Here is a 19,929-nt window from a genome sequence, read left to right on the forward strand (position 1 = left end):
GCACATTCAACAAGGAAAAAAGGTGCTTCAATGGCCTTTTTAGGAAACATCCCAATGCATGAAATATGTAAGGCAGCCACATGGTCTACGCCTCACACATTCACCAAACACTACTGTATAGATGTGCTATCCGCACAACAAGCTGCAGTAGGTCAAGCTGTATTAAGAACTCTATTTCAGACAACTTCTACTCCTACAGGCTAAACCACCGCTTATGGGGAAATAACTGCTTACTAGTCTATGCAGACCATGTGTATCTACAGCGACAGATGCCATCGAACTGAAAATGTCACTTACCCAGTGTAGATCTGTTCGTGGCATCAGTCGCTGAGATTCACATGGGCCCACCCACCTCCCCGGAAGCCTGTAGCAGTTCAGAAGTTACCTTCAATTTTGTACATTTGTATATATATTATTTAAACCTTTAATAGGTACATACTTACACATTTCATTGCGCGGGCACTATTACTATAGTACAACTCCTACCTCACCCTCTGCGGGGAAAACAATCGAAGATGGAGTCGACGCCCATGCGCAATGAGCACAGAAGGAGGAGTCACTCGGTCCAGTGACTCGAAAACACTTCTTCGAAGAAAAACAACTTGTAACACTCCGACCCAACACCAGATGGCGAGCTATGCAGACCATGTGAATCTCAGCGACTGATGCCACGAACAGATGTACACTGGGTAAGTGACATTTTCATTTCTTAGTTTATTTTAAGAACCACAGGTTCAAATTCTACATGTAATATCTCATTTGAAAGGTATTGCAGGTAAGTACTTTAGGAACTTTGAATAATCACAGTAGCATATATACTTTTTACATAAAACACAATAAGCTGTTTTAAAAGTGGACACTTAGTGCAATTGTCACAGTTCCTGGGGGAGGTAAAGTATTGTTATTTTTAGCAGGTAAGTAAATCACTCACAGGTCTCAGTTTTGGGTCCAAGGTAGCCCACCGTTGGGGGTTCAGAGCAACCCCAAAGTTACCACACCAGCAGCTCAGGGCCGGTCAGGTGCAGAGGTCAAAGAGGTGCCCAAAACACATAGGCTTCAATGGAGAGAAGGGGGTGCCCCGGTTCCAGTCTGCCAGCAGGTAAGTACCCGCGTCTTCGGAGGGCAGACCAGGGGGGTTTTGTAGGGCACCGGGGGGGACACAAGTCCACACAGAAAGTACACCCTCAGCAGCGCGGGGGCGGCCGGGTGCAGTGTGCAAACAAGCGTCGGGTTCTCTGTAGATTTCAATGGGAGACCAAGGGGTCTCTTCAGCGGTGCAGGCAGGCAAGGGGGGGGGGGGCTCCTCGGGGTAGCCACCACCTGGGCAAGGGAGAGGGCCTCCTGGGGGGGTCACTCCTGCACAGAAGTTCCGTTCCTTCAGGTGCTGGGGGCTGCGGGTGCAGGGTCTTTTCCAGCCGTCGGGACTTTAGGTTCAGGCAGTCGCGGTCAGGGGGAGCCTCGGGATTCCCTCTGCAGGCGTCGCTGTGGGGGCACAGGGGGGACAACTTTGGTTACTCACGGACTCGGAGTCGCCGGAGGGTCCTCCCTGAGGTGTTGGTTCTCCACCAGTCGAGTCTGGGTCGCCGGGTGCAGAGTTGCAAGTCTCACGCTTCTTGCAGGGAGTTGCAGGGGTCTTTAAATCTGCTCCTTTGAAACAAAGTTGCAGTCCTTTTGGAGCAGTGCCGCTGTCCTCGGGAGTTTCTTGTCTTTCTTGAAGCAGGGCAGTCCTCTGAGGATTCAGAGGTCGCTGGTCCTTTGGAAAGCGTCGCTGGAGCAGGTTTCTTTGGAAGGCAGGAGACAGGCCGGTAAGACTGGGGCCAAAGCAGTTGGTGTCTTCTGTTCTTCTTCTGCAGGGGGTATTCAGCTCAGCAGTCCTCTTCTTCTTGTAGTTTCAGGAATCTAAATTCTTAGGTTCAGGGAAGCCCTTAAATACTAAATTTAAGAGCGTGTTTAGGTCTGGGGGGTTAGTAGCCAATGGCTACTAGCCCTGAGGGTGGGTACACCCTCTTTGTGCCTCCTCCCAAGGGGAGGGGGTCACATTCCTATCCCTATTGGGGGAATCCTCCTTCTAAAAGATGGAGGATTTCTAAAAGTCAGAGTCACCTCAGCGCAGGACACCTTAGGGGCTGTCCTGACTGGCCAGTGACTCCTCCTTGTTTTTCTCATTATCTCTCCTGGACTTGCCGCCAAAAGTGGGGGCTGTGTCCAGGGGGCGGGCATCTCCACTAGCTGGAGTGCCCTGGGGCATTGTAACACGAAGCTTGAGCATTTGAAGCTCACTGCTAGGTGTTACAGTTCCTGCAGGGGGGAGGTGTGAAGCACCTCCACCCAGAGCAGGCTTTGTTTCTGTCCTCAGAGAGCACAAAGGCTCTCACCGCATGGGGTCAGAAACTCGTCTCTCAGCAGCAGGCTGGCACAGACCAGTCAGTCCTGCACTGAACAATTGGGTAAAATACAGGGGGTATCTCTAAGATGCCCTCTGTGTGCATTTTTTAATAAATCCAACACTGGCATCAGTGTGGGTTTATTATTCTGAGAAGTTTGATACTAAACTTCCCAGTATTCAGTGTAGCCATTATGGAGCTGTGGAGTTCGTTTTTGACAAGACTCCCAGCCCATATACTCTTATGGCTACCCTGCACTTACAATGTCTAAGGTTTTGCTTAGACACTGTAGGGGCATAGTGCTCATGCACATATGCCCTCACCTGTGGTATAGTGCACCCTGCCTTAGGGCTGTAAGGCCTACTAGAGGGGTGACTTACCTATGCCACAGGCAGTGGGAGGTTGGCATGGCACCCTGAGGGGAGTGCCATGTCGACTTAGTCATTTTCTCCCCACCAGCACACACAAGCTGGCAAGCAGTGTGTCTGTGCTGAGTGCGGGGTCCCTAGGGTGGCATAATACATGCTGCAGCCCTTAGAGACCTTCCCTGGCATCAGGGCACTTGGTACCAGGGGTACCAGTTACAAGGGACTTACCTAGGTGCCAGGGTTGTGCCAATTGTTGAAACAATGGTACATTTTAGGTGAAAGAACACTGGTGCTGGGGCCTGGTTAGCAGGGTCCCAGCACACTTCTCAGTCAAGTCCGCATCAGTGTTAGGCAAAAAGTGGGGGGGGGGTAACTGCAACAGGGAGCCATTTCTTTACACTTGGTTACAGAAGGGTTCCAACCAATGCTTCCTTAGTTGTTTGTGGGAGTCTCCCTGCCTCTTGCAGCTTTGTAGAGGTCAACCAGTCTGGGTGAAAGTTCCGCCGCATATGTGGCGTGGAATTCAATTGGTAATCTGTCAGACCCTGGAACTTTGCCCCTTTTCAGTCCTTTAATCACCCCTAATACTATATGCAGTGTGATGTCTGTTTCCAAGCTTCTCAGCCTCCTTGTCTCTCAGATGGAGGAGGTCTGTGCTCGAGAGAAAGGGGTGTAGGCCTGAGGAATCATGGGAGCTTCTGCCTGTGTATTAGTCTGATAATCATGCGCAAAGCAGTTGTTTGTCAGGTTGAGAGAAAAGCGGGGCTCCTGTGTGAGAGGATAGCTCCATTATGGGCGAAACTCTCTTGGTGGGATTAGTCATTCTAGCAGGTGGCCACCTCGGTTACGCTGTGTGTGAGATCTCTCCTTATATGCTTTATAGTCAAACAAACGCTCTGTCCATATTGCGACTCATTCTTTGGGTTCAAGTAATGTTTGTTGGGATTCTAGGTGTTCAGGAAAATGCAGTTCTGCTTCCTTTAGTGTTTGCTTGTTGTCAGCAATCTCTTGAGTAATGTTTTACGTGCGCTCATTGATTCTGCCATACAATGGCCATGGGTTACCTCCTTGATCGCATCCCATTCTACTTACAGGGAGGAGGCTGTCCCAGAGTTTGTGGTAAAAAAGCCTTGTGTTCTTTCCCAAATTGCTTCCAGGAATTGTGGGGCCTATAGGGGCTCAGGTTTGAATCACCAGGTGGGAATCTTGGGGGATGGTCTTTTCCGTCCCAGGCTCAAAAGGACCAGGTTATGATCGGCTATGGTGCAGGTGAGGTATTCTAAATTATGGACCATGGAGTGCTTATCTGGCGCACACAAAGTGTTGAGCCGTACATGCTGGTTGTGCAAGGGGGAAAAGAAGGAACAGTTTGGACCTCAGTGGTTTTTAGAGTGCCAGGTATCTATAAGATTCCAGTTCCTTTGCCAGTCTGCGAAAACTCGGGCAGAGTGGAGTATGGGGAAATCCTGTAAGGGGGGGATGGGATCAATCAAGCGTAGGGGATCAACTATGCTATTGAAGTCAACAACCCCCCCCCTCACTCCCCCCGATGACAGCATGTCAGGTGAGGAAAGAAGGCAATTGTGCAGATATTCTGGACAGGAGTGTGGTTTGGTCTGTTTGTGCCATAATTGTTAACTATATTGATGTCTCTTCCATTGAGCCTGTAAGTAATAGCCACAAAACGGCCTTCTGAGTTGATCACAGAATGTGTGTTGGAATGGGAGTCCTGCCCTGTCCCAAATTAGTACCCCCTCTGGCGAATTCAGAAAATGTGGTATAAAAGAGTTGCCCTCTCCATCGGAGTTGGAGTACCTCTCCTTTTTTGGTTGTTAATTGTGTCTCTTGGAGAAGAGCAATATGTATTCCTTGCAGAACTAAGTAGCAGAATACCTTATACCTTTTAGACATGGTGTGTATTCCACCTTACATTCCAGGATATTAAATTATAGGTTGCATTGGTTGCCATGATAGCGGGATGTCTGGATGATGATCACCTTGTGGTAAGGACCCTTGTGCCCTAGGAGGTGCATGTAGGCTTCGGTATACTAGTGCTAAATACGGTTTCTGACTCGGGGAATTCCTTGATATGAAAAATATGAACACTAAAGAACTTTTCCCAACCCCAGTACAAGAAATAGAACACACACCACCCCCAAAAAAAACTATTAATGTAACCTAACTGCTCTAAATGAGCTCTGGGAGGTGCTATACAGCCAGTCCCTGGGTTCCAGCCATTCACGTACCCATCCGACTAAAGAAGTCTATAGTCACTGCATAATAAAAATAATGTTCAACCCTGTAAATGAATCATCTTTCAATGAACAGGGTATTAATACATTATACAAAACACATCTCACCACCTTCGGGGCTAGTGTAAGGTCTAAGTATGCTAGATCAAGACGTCCGCTGTTCTGGGAGTCACCTCTTGAGGTACAATGCAGGGTGTCTCTGATATGGAGGAGTCAGGATCTGACCCCTTCTTGTCCAGCTCCCAGATCGGGGAAGGACTGTTCAGAGCAGAAACCACTCCGGCGCCATTTCCTTGGTGACTCTTCGTCTCCTGTTGTTTATCATTGGGTGATGGCGCTGTTGTAATGTTTGGTGCAATGCGCCAGCGGTGGCGCAGTTTTCTCTTCTCTTGCACCAGCCGAGATTACCCACTGGGGCCAGGCTGCGGCTGTTAGTCCATCCAGGACTATTTGTCCTCTGAAGATTGGAGGAATTTAGCGCCATCAGGAGTGATCACTCATAGACGGGCAGGGTAGTGCATGGAGTAAAAGATTCCTCTCCTAGTTTCTTTTCCTCCCTCCAGGAACGATGCCCATTGTCGCTGGACCTCAAGCGAAAAGTCAGGAAAAATCAACACTTTATTATTATCCACCGAAAGTGTTCCTCGTTGTTGGACTTGTTTCAGGATGTAATCTCGATCCTAGTAGCAGAGTAGTCGTGCTACTATGGGGTGTAGAGGGGCCTCAGAGGTAATGCTATTGTGGGAAATCTGTGGGCATATTACAGTGCGAAATAAGACTATAGGCCTTAAGGAGCCATCTCTGTTCAGAGCCGTGTAAGGAAGTGCCTCCTTGGCACGGTTACCCTCTGACTTTTTGCCTTTGCTGATGCTAAGTTATGATTTGAAAGTGTGCTGAGACCCTGCTAACCAGGCCCCAGCAACAGTGTTCTTTCCCTAAACTGTACTTTTGTCTCCACAATTGGCACAACCCTGGCACTCACGTAAGTCCCTTGTAACTGGTACCCCTGGTACCAAGGGCCCTGATGTCAGGGAAGGTCTCCAAGGGCAGCAGCATGTCTTATGCCACCCTAGGGACCCCTCACTCAGCACATGCACACTGCTTTCCAGCTTGTGTGTACTTGTGGGGTGAAAATGTCTTAGTCGATATGGCACTCCCCTCAGAGTGCCATTCCAACCTCATACTGCCTGTGGCATAGGTAAGTCACCCCTCTAGCAGGCCTTACAGCCCTAAGGCAGGGTGCACTATACCATAGGTGAGGGCATATGTGCATGATCACTATGCCCCCACAGTGTCAAAGCAAAACCTTAGACATTGTAAGTGCAGGGTAGCCATAAGAGTATATGGTCTGGGAGTCTGTCAAACACGAACTCCACAGCACCATAATGGCTACACTGAAAACTGGGAAGTTTAATATCACACTTTTCAGCACAATAAATGCACACTTATGCCCCCTGAAAACATAACCGACTTCCAGTGTGGGCTGACTAGTTTCTGCCAGCCTGCCACACACCGGACATGTTGCTGGCCACATGGGGAGAGTGCCTTTGTCACTCTGTGGCCAGGAACAAAGCCTGTACTGGGTGGAGGTGCTTCTCACCTCCCCCTGCAGGAACTGTAACACCTGGAGGTGAGCCTCAAAGGCTCACCCCCTTTGTTACAGCGCCACAGGGTATCCCAGCTAGTGGAGATGGCCCCCCGACCACTGCCCCCACTTTTGGCGGCAAGGCTGGAGGAGATAATGAGAAAAACAAGGAGGAGTCACCCCCCAGTCAGGACAGCCCCTAAGGTGTCCTGAGCTGAGCTGGCCCTTACTTTTAGAAATCCTCCATCTTGTGGATGGAGGATCCCCCCAATAGGAATAGGGATGTGCCCCCTCCCCTCAGGGAGGAGACACAAAGAGGGTGTAGCCAGCCTCAAGGACAGTAGCCATTGGCTACTGCCCTCCCAGACCTAAACACACCCCTAAATTGAGTATTTAGGGGCTCCCAGAACCGAGGAAGATAGATTCCTGCAACCTAAAGAAGAAGAAGGACTGCTGACCTGAAGCCCTGCAGTGAAGATGGAGACGACAACTGACTTGGCCCCAGCCCCACCGGCCTGTCTCCCTACTTCGAAGAAAACTCCAACAGCAACGCATCCAACAGGGTCCAGCGACCTCCGAAGCCTCAGAGGACTACCCTGCATCTAAAGGACCAAGAAGCTCCCGAGAACAGCTGCCCTGTTCAACAAACTCCAACTTTCTGCAACAAAGAAGCAACTTTTAAAGACCACACGTTTCCCGCCGGAAGCGTGAGACTTTCCACTCCGCACCCGACGCCCCCAGCTCGACATTCGGAAAACTAACACTACAGGGGGGAATCCCCGGCGACTGCGAGCCCACGAGTAGCCAGAGTTGACCCCCCTGAGCCCCCACAGCGACGCCTGCAGAGGAAATCCAGAGGCACCCCCTGACCAAGACTGCCTGTAACAAGGAACCAGCCGCCTGGAACCAGCACTGCACCCTCAGCCCCCAGGACCTGAAGGAACCGAACTCCAGTGCAGGAGCGACCCCAAGGCGACCCTCTGCCTAGCCCAGGTGGCTACCCCGAGGAGCCCCCCCCCCCCCCCGAGCCTGCCTGCATCGTTGAAGAGACCCCCGGGTCTCCCCATTGATTCCTATCAGAAACCCGACGCCCGTTTGCACTCTGCACCCGGCCGCCCCTGTGCCGCTGAGGGTGTTCCTTCTGTGCCTGCTTGTGTTAGTCCCTGTAAGCATTTTTTTTTAGAGTTTAAAAGTTTTGTAAAAGTTTGGATTATGTCCTAGAGATAGCTTTAGATTCTTAAAAAGTATCCCAACTTTTAGAGAAATAATGTCTACTGCAGAAGAGATGGTGGTGGAGCTCAACCTCACCCCTTACCTGCATCTTAGGATGTCAGAGTTAAGGACTCTCTGCAAAATCAAAAAGAGAAAAACTGGATGAAACCCTACCAAAGTACAGCTCCAGGAGCTCTTGGCAGAGTTTGCTAGATACCACCCCTCTGAACATACCCTTACAGAGGATGAAGCTAGTGAAGTTAGGGAGACCAGGGTTCCTCCAACCCTGACTCCACAAGTGCTAGTCAGAGATGCTGCATCTCCCACAAGGGAGTCCAACACCTCTGGAAGCATTGAGGGCAGCCTCAATGAAGATGACCTCCTGTTAGCCAGGAAGGCCAAAAGATTGGCCAAAAGATTGGCTTTGGAGAGACAGCTCCTAGCCATAGAAAGGGAAAGACAAGAGATCGGTTTAGCTCCCATCAATGGTGGCAGCAAATTAAATAGGGTCAGAGAGAATACTGACATGCTAAAAAATCCCCAAAGGGATTGTAACAAAATATGAAGATGGTGATGATATCACCAAATGGTTCACAGCTTTTGAGAGGGCTTATGGAACCAGAAAAGTAAACAAATCGCACTGGGGTGCTCTCCTTTGGGAAATGTTCACTGGAAAGTGTAGGGATAGACTCCTCAAATTCTCTGGAAAAGAGGCAGAATCCTATGACCTCATAAAGGCTACCCTGATTGAGGGCTTTAGATTCTCAACTGAGCAGTACAGGATTAGGTTCAGGGGAGCTAAAAAATCCTCGAGCCAGACCTGGGTTGATTTTGTTGACCTCAGTCAAAACACTGGATGGTTGGATTAATGGCAGTGGTGTAAATGATTATGATGGGCTATACAATCTGTTTATGAAAGAACACCTTTTAACTAAGTGTTTCAATGATAAACTGCATCAGCATCTGGTAGACCTAGGTCCAATTTCTCCCCAAAAATTGGGAAAGAAGGCAGACCATTGGGTCAAGACTAGGGTGACCAAGACTTTCACAGGGGGTGACCAAAAGAAAGGGGTCACAAAGACTCCCCAGGGGAAGAGTGTTGAGACATCCAAGGGTAAAAGTAAAGAGTGGTCTTCAGGGCCCCAAAAACCTGCTCAGGAGGGAGGGTCCTAAGCCTCTTCACACTCCCCATTTGGGTACAAGGGTTAAAAGCTTTGATCCCAAAAAGGCCAGGTGTCGTAGCTGTAATCAGCAGGGACACCAAACTGGAGACAAGGCCTGTCCCAAGAAAGGTTCCACTTCTACTACTACTCCAGTTAGCACTGGAATAGCCAGTCTCCAGGTGGGATGAACAGTGTGCCCAGAGCAAATCAGGACACCCTCCTCCGAGGTGGTACTGCTTTGAGACTCTATTCATTAGGTGAGGAATCCACAGGTAGTTGTATCCATCAGAAAGCAAGTTACTTACCTTCGGTAACGCTTTTTCTGGTGGATACATTAGCTACCTGTGGATTCCTCACGGTCCCTCCCACCTCCCTGTTGTCTGTCTGGTCATGCCAGGAACGCCTTGGGTGTGCACTTCAGTGCCTTATTTTCAATGTTTCTATATATGTATATATGTTTATAGTTGTAATTCAGGTTGTTTCCAAGTTTGCAGACTGTTCTTGATGGTATTCTCCTTTTTTAAGGAGTTATGCAAAGGTTTTTTTTATGAAGAGTCTCTATAAAATTCATTATTTATAATCATGAAGTGTGTAGATTGTCGGTGTTCTCTATATGTTTCAAAGGCACGTCAAAAATGGCGTAAACTGACGTCAGCACGCCGGCGAGGACCTCTTATTGCCACAATGATGTCACACTGAGCCGCGTGGAGTCGGGCAATTGTGACGTCCTCGCCGACGTGCAGAGCTAGGGAAAAGTTTCCGTCGAATGCTACGCATGGGGAGAATTCATTAGGTGAGGAATCCACAGGTAGCAAATGTATCCACCATAAAAAGCGTTACCAAAGGTAAGTAACTTGCTCTTCCTGATACAGCCTGCAGCATCTTTGTGCAGACCCCCCTCTACTGCTAGTGCATCCGGTGACAGAAACCTGATGCTTCAGGACAAATCTGCGCCTGGCTGCCCCGGACCGAGGAGAAGAGGACCAAAGGTGTCCTTGTGTCCCCTAGCATCATGAGACCTGAGGCCCCTTGTTGGTTCAGCTGGAGTGGTCCCCCCACTCCCGGTTTGCAGCATCTTTCTAAGTGGACTGTTCCCCATAGGATAACATTTGGGCACTCGACCCTGAAAACCACCTCTGCACCTTGACGCCCCAGTGCCTCCCGACGTGGCTTGTTGTTGCTGCCTTGGACCTTGCAGTATACTTAAATTAACTCCAGATGAACAGTCCTGTAAGTTGCTGTAAAGTATCTGTATGTGGTGTATGTCTTTCCTCTGTAAGCTAAAATTTCTTCTTCAGAAATTGCACTAAGTGGTGATTTTTCAAACCTGTAAAAATTCCTAGCTGGAAACGTTACCTGATCGTGATGATCTTGGTGCCTAAAATTATATAAAGATAATTGTTATTTTTATAAATTGGCATGGATCTCCTAATTGTCATGTGTATCACTCCTCTGACAAGCCTACGGCTGCTTGACCACAATACCCCACTAAAAAAAAGCACCTCGGGATTGCTAGAGCAAGCCACTGCCCACTTACAAGGGACACCTGAACTCTTGCACATAATTTCTCTTTTTGGTATCCAGCTTCCTACAGATACACACGGTTACCCTCCTCTATCTTTATAACCTCATAATGTAGAAAATCTCACAGTAGACATCCCTATGCAAAAGAACCTATTCTATTTGACCTTCTCTAACTCGCAGAGACATGTTTCAGAGATTACGGTTTGGGGTTCGGGTGAAGGGTTAAGATTTGTTGGAGATCCTTTTGTTTATTGTATATGCGTTATGACAACACTGTCATGTGGAACTGTGTGAATTACATACGGTTGACCTTTGAACTACTGTGCCAATATCACTACTCAAACACTTATGTTGCCAGATGGCTTGTATATTTAACTAGTACGGTGTTGCCATGTGAAACTCATATGTACCATGCAATACTCAGTAAAATGCAATAAACTGTTAGACTATGCGAAGTAACCATTCATTTGAAAGAAGATGAACCCAGGAAGCAGAAGATGCAACCACTTTTTTGCTTCTGAGGTTCAATTCCAAACATTAATTTAGCTCCTTTAACTTCACTGGTAGTCACTGCATTTTATCACATTGGTACGAGTGCAAGTTGTATCCTATGCCGGTCAGTTGAGGTTGAATCGGGGAACTTTTAAAGCATTCACTGTTGTTGATTTTTATTTTTTATTTTTTTAAGAGGAGTAAATCCTTGAAAAAAAAGTTTGAAGATAGGCATGTTGGATTCTGGACCAAACGTTAGTCCACGGGCGCTCAAATGGCCCATGACTAGAATAAAAGGAGTAAGTTAAGAAATGTAGACCCTAAAAACGTTTTTCTATCATACTATATTGGAAAAACGTAAATATATTTTCTCATTACACTTGATTTTGTTTTTACAATACTATATTACAATTCAAAACACTCGAATAACTGAATAAATATTGTTGTTATCCTTCAGATTAACAATGTTGCTATTTTTTCTGACTATATCAAAGCAATGTGAAATCATTTTTTATGGTCTTGTGCAAAACATTTCATTTTCTTTGTTTCCTTTAAGCTTTATCGGAATGGCCAACGGTTGCTTGAAAAGCAGCGATTCCAGTTCCCCTCTTCATGGCTGTATATTGACAACATTGAAGGTGAGTGGGGAGCCTTCAATGACATAATGCGGCGAAAGGATTCTGCCATTCAGCAACAAGTGGCTAATCTGCAAATGAAAATTGTTCAAGAGGACCGTGCCGTGGAAAGTCGATCAATAGATCTGCTGACTGATTGGGAAAAGACAAAACCTGTGGCTGTAAGTTCGCTTCTAAACTATTTGCTTTCATTGTGAGGAAAAAAGGAAGACATAGTTGCTGGCATAAGTCCATTCACAACTAAGGGCAACTTTTGACATCATTGAAACCCCCACCTGTTTATCTTTATTCCTCTTTAGTTTATAATAGTATGAACGACTACTCTTCTAGTGTACAAATAATTTGTAGCCGTTTAAGTAATAATGTGCTTAATTTTCACGTTGAAATATATGCATTTAAACGTTAATGGTTCAGATGTGTAAACCTTGTATCAGTCATTGAAGTTTGTTTAGCCTTTTCATAACCCAAATAATAGTAGCTTGGTGAAAGCCAAGTCATTATCATTTATTGCTTTTCTCTGCCCGTTACACTTGTCAACAGAATCATCTGCAGATTGGTGTTTAATTGATGCTTGGTATGAGCTTCTCTCAGAAATTTCACAGGCCATGGAGAGTAGTCAGTTGTATCCATAGGAGTTACCTTGAATCGGCAGACATATACGTCAGAGTCTCCTATCAAGGTTGCCTCAACATTAATATGTAGGTTGAGGATCTCTGGAGTCTGTCCTGATATCATGCAGGACAATTCCCTGTCATTGTAGTCCATTTTGCACCACAGTGTGGCTTTTATTCTCCTTAGAGCAATTGGAGTGACTTTTCCATCTATAAAGCAATTCCTGCAGATGAGTGCCATATGTACCCTGAAAACGAAAGCTTATGTTCCCAGTTGAAAATCAAGGTATTCGCTATGCAGATCTGAAGAAATTTAGAAGTGTGCTTCATAATGAAAATGGTAATTGTTGAAATTTATAACATTGTGAGATAATATTAGGTTTTTTAAATGTCTTTATTGGTTTTTAAACATCGTATCCAAATGGTGTCTTACGGTCATGAATAAGCATAGTTGCATTAAAAGTAATTTCAGCAGCCCAGTAAATACAGAAACTATGACCATGTAAGCAAGTGGTAGCTAAGTGGTAAACGCGCAAAAAAAATGTTGTGTCGTAGGAACAAAAGCAAGAGACATTTTAAGTGGGGGTTTTGCAGCCTACCCTACAAGAGTAGCTAGTGATTTATAACAATAAAACCAATACTACATCTGTCGTAACTACTGAGTGGAGGTAAAGTTTCAAAATAAGTCATTGTGATTCTGAAATCTTTAGATAAGCATGACATTAAAACTCAGATGATTAACCACAGTTATGTGTGATGGTATTCTGATGGATACTTCTATCCGCAGTCCTCACTTTGTGAATACCCCCAGATGTCAGACTGCGTATGGAGATTTTTAATAGCATTGCTTCTGCATGCCTGCAGATGGTATCATTCAGCTCTGTGTCTTGTTCGGCTCTCCCCATAAGTGATATGGGATCCACATATAGGTGCCACCCTTGTGTGCGTACATCAGTTCCTTTCTTTACCACCTTTCAACTCTTATCTGGAGCTCGCTCCCAAACTGTCATTTTGAAGACTTTTCCTACAATTTCTGTACAGTGCACAAGGGAACATGCCCACCTAAAACAGGGTTAAAGCCTTGTAGGAGAATCATAAGCAGATGTCTGTGACAGATCCACAGAAGCTATTCCTCTAGTGCCTAGGATTGGCCACACAACTCCAAGGCTTGCAAGTTGTGCCCCCAGCGAAACCTCAAGATGATCCAGGATTGTGAAGTCGGATCCTGCCTCTCCAAACAGACTGAAGGTGCCTATGTCCCACTCCGAGGCGCAGTCCAACTCCCACTTTCAAGGCTGTTCCCTATAGGCCTGTTTCATATGCTTCTATTCAAAGTCCTCATGTAAGATGAAGAAAATTAATGCAAGAAATTAATCATGATTCCTCCACTTAATTCCACTCTTGACCAGAAAAGTCATCTGGACTTCCAGGTGTGTTTCTATCTTGGTGCCGGTCCCCTACTTGGGTATAGATACCCCTGAACTCATCCAGATACACCCCTATTTTCTGGGTCCATCTGTGATGTTGCAGCATATAGAGGCTTTCATAGAAGCCATGCTGTGAATATTTGGCACCATTTTGGCTCCCTCTGGTGCACCTTTTGTCCCCATGCATACACAGAGTGTTGAATTCAAGTCAGCTTGATCTAGTCTTGGCACAGTCGGTGCCTCTTAACCCTATTATGATGATCACCTCGACACTGGGGCCGCTGCCCAATCCTACAAATTTCCTGGCGCCAAGACTCACGCTGGTTCCTTCCACGCTGACTGTTTGAGAACTCGATAATTTTTCCCAGCTCCCAAAAAACAAAATTCCTATACTGGACCTCATACAAAGTCTCTGCCTGCTCAGGCCCCAACACATTCTGCCCAACCTCATTCAGACTCAAGACAGGACGTTGAACTACACATGGTCACTCAACGGCATGCCACAACTAATTTACGTCATACGTTGAACACAGCCAACATAGTCTGGTTGATCACAGTGACGATTGGGATGATAAATCTCGTTATTATGCCGACAACCTTTTTGTAGACTTACAAGAGGCCAGTGGTTTGAACACTTCACTGACACAGGTTTGTGTTTCCACCCAGCCTGTTAACAGAAGAATGTCCATTTGCTGTGGTGTCCAGCCATGTTTTATACTTACAGCTACTAGAGGTAAAATCTTATATTGTTAACTGAAGTTCTGCAACCAGACTTCCACTGTGCTACTCTTAACTTTTAATGAGGCCCTCGCAGACAAGTTACTGGGCACTAGGGCCAGCCCGGGCTTGTGTCTGCCAGTAAAAACTCAAGTGGCTAGATGCCCAGGTGTAGGAAGCTAGCCTGGTGTGTGGTGGGTACTTAAGGTACTTACACCTCATACTAGGTCCAGGTATCCCCTCTTAGTGAAGTGTAGGCATTATCTAGAAGCCAGGCTCTCTAGAGGTAGCTGTGGATGAGCAGCCAAGGCTTACCTAGGAGACATGCAAAGCTCATACAATACCACTGTAGTCCCACAATCCTTACACACATGGAAGAAAGCAGTTGTACAAAAATAAAGGTACTTTATTTTTGCAGCACAATACCACAAAAATACTACATCGCAGAAAGGAATACTGGGGACTGGAGCTACACGTTGCCTGAAGATCCCTTAGAGGAGATACACACAAGCCTTGGCTGCTGCAAGCCACGGTGAACAGATGTACTGTCCTGCGTGGGAAGGCAAAGGCTTACCTCCACCAAAGTTGGACAGCTGGCAGAAAGGACCAAGAGGACGACTCCAGGCCACCACCCATGATGCAGGATCCACGCAGCTCAAGATTAGGGGAGATCCACGCAGCCGGTCATTGTTTGCAGCAGGTGCCTGCGAATGCAGGGGAGTGACTCCTGCACTCCAAGGGAGATTCCTTCTTCTTTTTGTGCAGGCTGAAGAGGTGCTGTCTTCAGATGATGCACGGCCGGGGAAACATTGCAAAGCTAGCAGGAGCCATGGAAACACAGTTGCAGAAGAGTTTACTTCGTTTATTGCAGTATGGTCGGTTCCTGAAGGGTCCAGACGCAGTTCCAGTGGCCAGGGGTGGAGGTTGTAGAGGAATCCTGCTGGAGTCTTGCAAGCCGAATCTGAGGACCCACCCAAGAGAGAGACCCTAAATATTCCTGAAAGGGGCATTGGTCACCTAACCAGGTAAGCACCTATCAGGAGAGGGTACTCTGACATCACCTGCCTGGACTAGCCACTCAGATGCTCCCAGAGTTCCCTGCCAACCTTCGAAGCAAAATGGCAGAACCCAGGGGCCCTTTGGAGGAGCTCTGAGCGCCACACATGGGGTAGTGATGGACAAGGGAGTGGTCACTCCCCTTTCCATTGTCCAGTTGCATGCTAGAGCAGGGACTGTGGAGTCCCTGAACCGGTGTGGACTGGTTTATGCACAGAGGGCACCAAATGTGCCCTTCAAAGCATACTAGTGGCTTAGGGGATGCTACCCCTCCCAAGCCAGTCACACCTATTATCAACGGGATTGGGTGTTACCTCCCTTTTCCAAAGGCAATCCTTTGTTCAGCCTTCCTGAGCTTGATCAGATCAAGCAGCAGGAGAGCAGAAACCTGTCTGAGGGGTGGCAGCAACTTGGTCTGCCTGGAAAACCCTGTAAGACTGGTTGTAGCAACGCTGGGGGTCCTCTAAGGAGCCCGAAGAGTGCATGGAATCTTACTTCCAGTACCTGCAACAGTATTGTGGTATGATTCTGACATGTTTGATAACAAACATGCCCCGGTTCAGAGTTACTATTATGTAGCTGGACATAGGTAGTGACCTATGTCCAGTATACTTACAAAATAGTGTCCCAGTACTCACAAAGCCCAGGATAATGGATCAGGAGTTTGTGGGAGCCTCTCTGCTAGTGCAGGGGTGTCCTCACACACAGGTACCTGCACCCTGCCCTCTGGGCTGAGAGGGCTACCATAGGGGTGACTTACAGTGATCTGGAGCAGTGACCTGTAGTGCAACCAGGTGCATGCACCCGTTTCACGCAGACTGCAATAGCAGGCCTGTAGAACCCTTTGCATTGGCTCTCTATGGGTGGCAGAATAACTGCTGCAGCCCATAGGGATCCCCTGGCACCCCAATGCCCTGGTTACCTTGGTACCATATACTGTGGACTTAATTGGGAGGGACCAGTATGCCAGTTGTGGGAAGAAAAAGTTAGTTACCAATTTAGAAGGGGGAGGGCATAACCATTGGGTCCTGGATAGCAGGATCCCAGTGGACACAAACACATTGACAGGCAGAAAATGGGGGTAACAGTGACCTGAAGAGGGCACTTTCCTACACCAGGTATTACCCAAACAACTTTGCTAGACGCCCATGCTTGTTTATATTATTTCAAAACAATTGAGAAGAAGATATTTTACTGCCTATTTTTGGAATTGCTGCTTCAGCATGCTCAAGCAAATCCTTGGCTATAGAAAGCAACACAAAAATGACTGGATTCCTTACTATTCATTAGAAATCTGCCATTCTAAAGCCTCATTTTATTTCGAAGAGCAGAACATTCTTGGTGAATAGTTCTTGGTAACATAGTTACTGAACAGCATTGACAGGAACTGAATTGTGTATTAGTAAACTATTTGGGTTTGCACCCCAGCTCACCTTTACTAGGTGCACCTGATGCAAACAGGGAGACTACATCTAGTTATGAAAAAAGTATGCACTTCCCAGCGCCGATTCAGTTACACCTGTGCTGGGCAGAGTGTGGCATTGATACATAAACGGTGTGACTTCATCCTCTTAAGGAGGGGCTTCTTCAGATGTGGTTTCACTGGTATCCCTATGCCTTCTCTTAAGATTTAGTTGGCACTGTATCTGTTCCTCTTCATAGGTGGTGTAAATTATTTTGCCTCTCAAACGCCTGTTTACGCTGGCTCCTTCCTTGATAGAATACCACATGGCAAAGTGTTTTTATATACATGGGGCATCGCCCTTTTCCATATGAAGGTATGGCCCCTACAGATTCCTTGGTTGCAACATGTGCATCCTAGTGACCAGTAATAAAATAAGAATTTTACAAGCGTCTGCAGCCCTTTCTGTAATACAGAAGGGGCCTTGGGTGCACAAAGTGAATGTAAAGGCCTGTTAAAGCAGTATAACAGTGACCACTTTCCTTGGCTGTCCATTAGTTGAAAACCAGAGGCTAGTTCTGAGATAAACATAAGGATTACTTTGATCCTGAGTAAAAACCTGTGAATGAGGAACTGTGGTAGATGATTACTAAAAGGAAAAAAAAAATATTGGGTGTGCAAGCCCAAAGTCCCAGAAACAGTACTCAAGGTGAAGGCAACCAGGCCTGAAAGAGGCAACTATGGTTAGTTACAAGAGCACATGACAATGTGTTCCCCCGTGATGGTGGTCTTGCCACACTCCATATTATCTGCCTTACTTTCACATATTTCCATCTTAATTGACTTCCAATCAGCAACCTATCCAGTTTAAGCCTCTCTGCTGTGTGTACAAAGCATTATTTGAAAAGGTCCCCTCATTCATTAGGTACCTGCCGAGTTGAGTTGTCCCTTGGCGTTCCTGCTAATCTTCTTTTTGTTCTTCCTTAATTCAGTAAACCGAGGACTAATTATCATATATTTGCTATATGCTAAGCCAAGCTATGTAATGCTGTACCTGACACTGGCATGAAACATTTCTCCTTAAGTTCCGATGCTCTCCTAGGATAGGCAATGACCTCATTGTAAGCAACATGTCTAGGCTATGGTTGGTTCAGCTCCTTCTATCGTTCTGGCTCACACAGTCCTAGAGGCAAGAGACCAATTAAATTTTTGCACTTTATATATAGATTTAGCATATTGTAAAAAGTGTATAGAGCTCGGGTGTCTCCAATGATACTGCTGAGAAACAGCCTTGAATCTATTTCGAAATATATTGGAAGTTGAAACTGATGAGACACATAGCCTATTTTTTTATGATAAATGATTATCGATGCTACAAACTTCAGAGAATCAGATTTTTTCAGAAGGAAGATCACTATTAGCTCATGAAACAATGTTTACACAGCAGATCAAAAAATGTTATAATTTGAAATGCTTGTTGTAGGAAAGTGTCCCTTTCAGGGGTGTGGAATTTTATAATATATCTACTTGTCCATGACCAGGCTGCATCAAACATTACTTATCCTGTTAAAAAAAAAATCCACTTGTCCCTTTGGTGCCATGTATTGTGGCGATAAATTATGGCAGCAATCTTATTATACAAGAGCACTGATAATAGCCTCTCTGACTAATGCCAGGGCTCATGCTATTGCAGGATTTGAAAACTAGCAATTCCCTTATTTGCCACCTTTCAGAAGATCTACATAATGGGGCTGATGACGGGGGCAAGCGTTGAAAGCATTTCTTTCCTCACTCAAAGGGAAAGTAGTGCAAGTGTTCACGGACAACACTACTGCCATGTGGTACTGCACCAAACAGGTCGGGGTAGGGTCCTGGACCCTTTGTCAGGAGGCGCTGCGCCTCTCAACATGGCTGGCACATCAGGACATCACCCTGGTGGTTCAACATCTGGCAGCCTCTCTGAATGCCAGAGCAGATGAACTCATCCGTCGATGCATAGCCAATCACGAATGGCATCTCCATCCGGAGGTGGTGCAAGGTCTCTTTCAGCAGTGGGGAGAGCCTTGATTAGATCTGTTTGCATCCACAGAGAACGCGCAGTGTCAGCTGTTTTGTGTGTTGGCGTTTCCAAGGCAGCACTCGCTCGGAGACGCTTTTCGTCACAAGTGGAACTCCGGCCTCCTTTCCGCCTATACCACTTCTGTGCAGAGTTGTCAGGAAGATCAAGAACGACCGGGCCCAAGTCATCTTGGTGGCTTTGGACTGGCACGGAGAGTATGGTATCCAGAGCTACTGAGCAGGGCCACCGATCCTCCACTCAAATTGTCCCTTCGGGAGGACCTGCTGTTGCAGCAACAGGGGACAGTTCTCCACCTGAACCTCTACAATCCCCGCATTCATGCGTGGTGATTGAGCAGCAGCAGTTGATGGCTTTTGACCTTCCAACCGAAGCCTGTGATGTAATCTTGGCAGCCAGACGTCCCTCCATTAAAACAGTGTATGCCTGTCGTTGGCATAAATCTGTGGCATTGTGTACCAACAAATCTGTTGATCCCCTCTCTGCTCCTCTTCCTGAGGTTTTTTGTTCATTCTTTCTTTGGCCCAGCAGGGGTTGCCTGATCAGCCTTCACTCTTTAAGTCTCCTATTGTTAATAGATTCCTTAAGGGAGTCTCCCATTTGTTTCCTTCCACTCCGTTTATCATGCCTCAGTGGGACCTCAATCTTGATCTTACTTATTTAATGTGTGCTCATTTTCAGCCGATGCACAAAAGTCCCTCAAAACGTGATTTTTGTTGTTGTTGCCATCACTTCTGCTCGCAGAGTGAGTGAGGTTCATGCTCTATCTTCTAAGCCCCCATTTTTGTCTGTGCATCCTGACAAAGTGGTGTTACGCACTAAGGCTTCCTTCCTTCCTTCCTTCCTTCCTTCCTTCCTTCCTTCCTTCCTTCCTTCCTTTCCAAAGTTGTTACACCTTTTCATGTAGGCAGTCGATCACTTTGCCACTTTTTACACCCCTCCACATCTTTTTCATGGGGCAGAGGGACTAGACCGCCTGGATTCAAAAAGAGCGTTGGTGTTCTATCTCAATCGTACTAAAGAT

At 46.6% G+C, this 19,929-nt stretch overlaps 1 protein-coding gene across 2 annotated transcripts in view; it reads left to right on the forward strand.

Annotated features, from left to right (window-relative positions):
- Positions 1-19,929, forward strand: part of DYNC1H1 (dynein cytoplasmic 1 heavy chain 1) — a 916,572-nt gene that overhangs the window by 135,232 nt on the left and 761,411 nt on the right. For both annotated transcript variants that reach the window (XM_069208347.1, XM_069208346.1), the window contains exon 16: positions 11,537-11,776. In XM_069208347.1, coding sequence (XP_069064448.1) covers positions 11,537-11,776 — 240 coding nt within the window. The remainder of the gene's footprint in view (positions 1-11,536; positions 11,777-19,929) is intronic.

This window comes from Pleurodeles waltl, chromosome 9 (genome assembly GCF_031143425.1).
Source record: "Pleurodeles waltl isolate 20211129_DDA chromosome 9, aPleWal1.hap1.20221129, whole genome shotgun sequence".
Taxonomy (NCBI): domain Eukaryota; kingdom Metazoa; phylum Chordata; class Amphibia; order Caudata; family Salamandridae; genus Pleurodeles; species Pleurodeles waltl.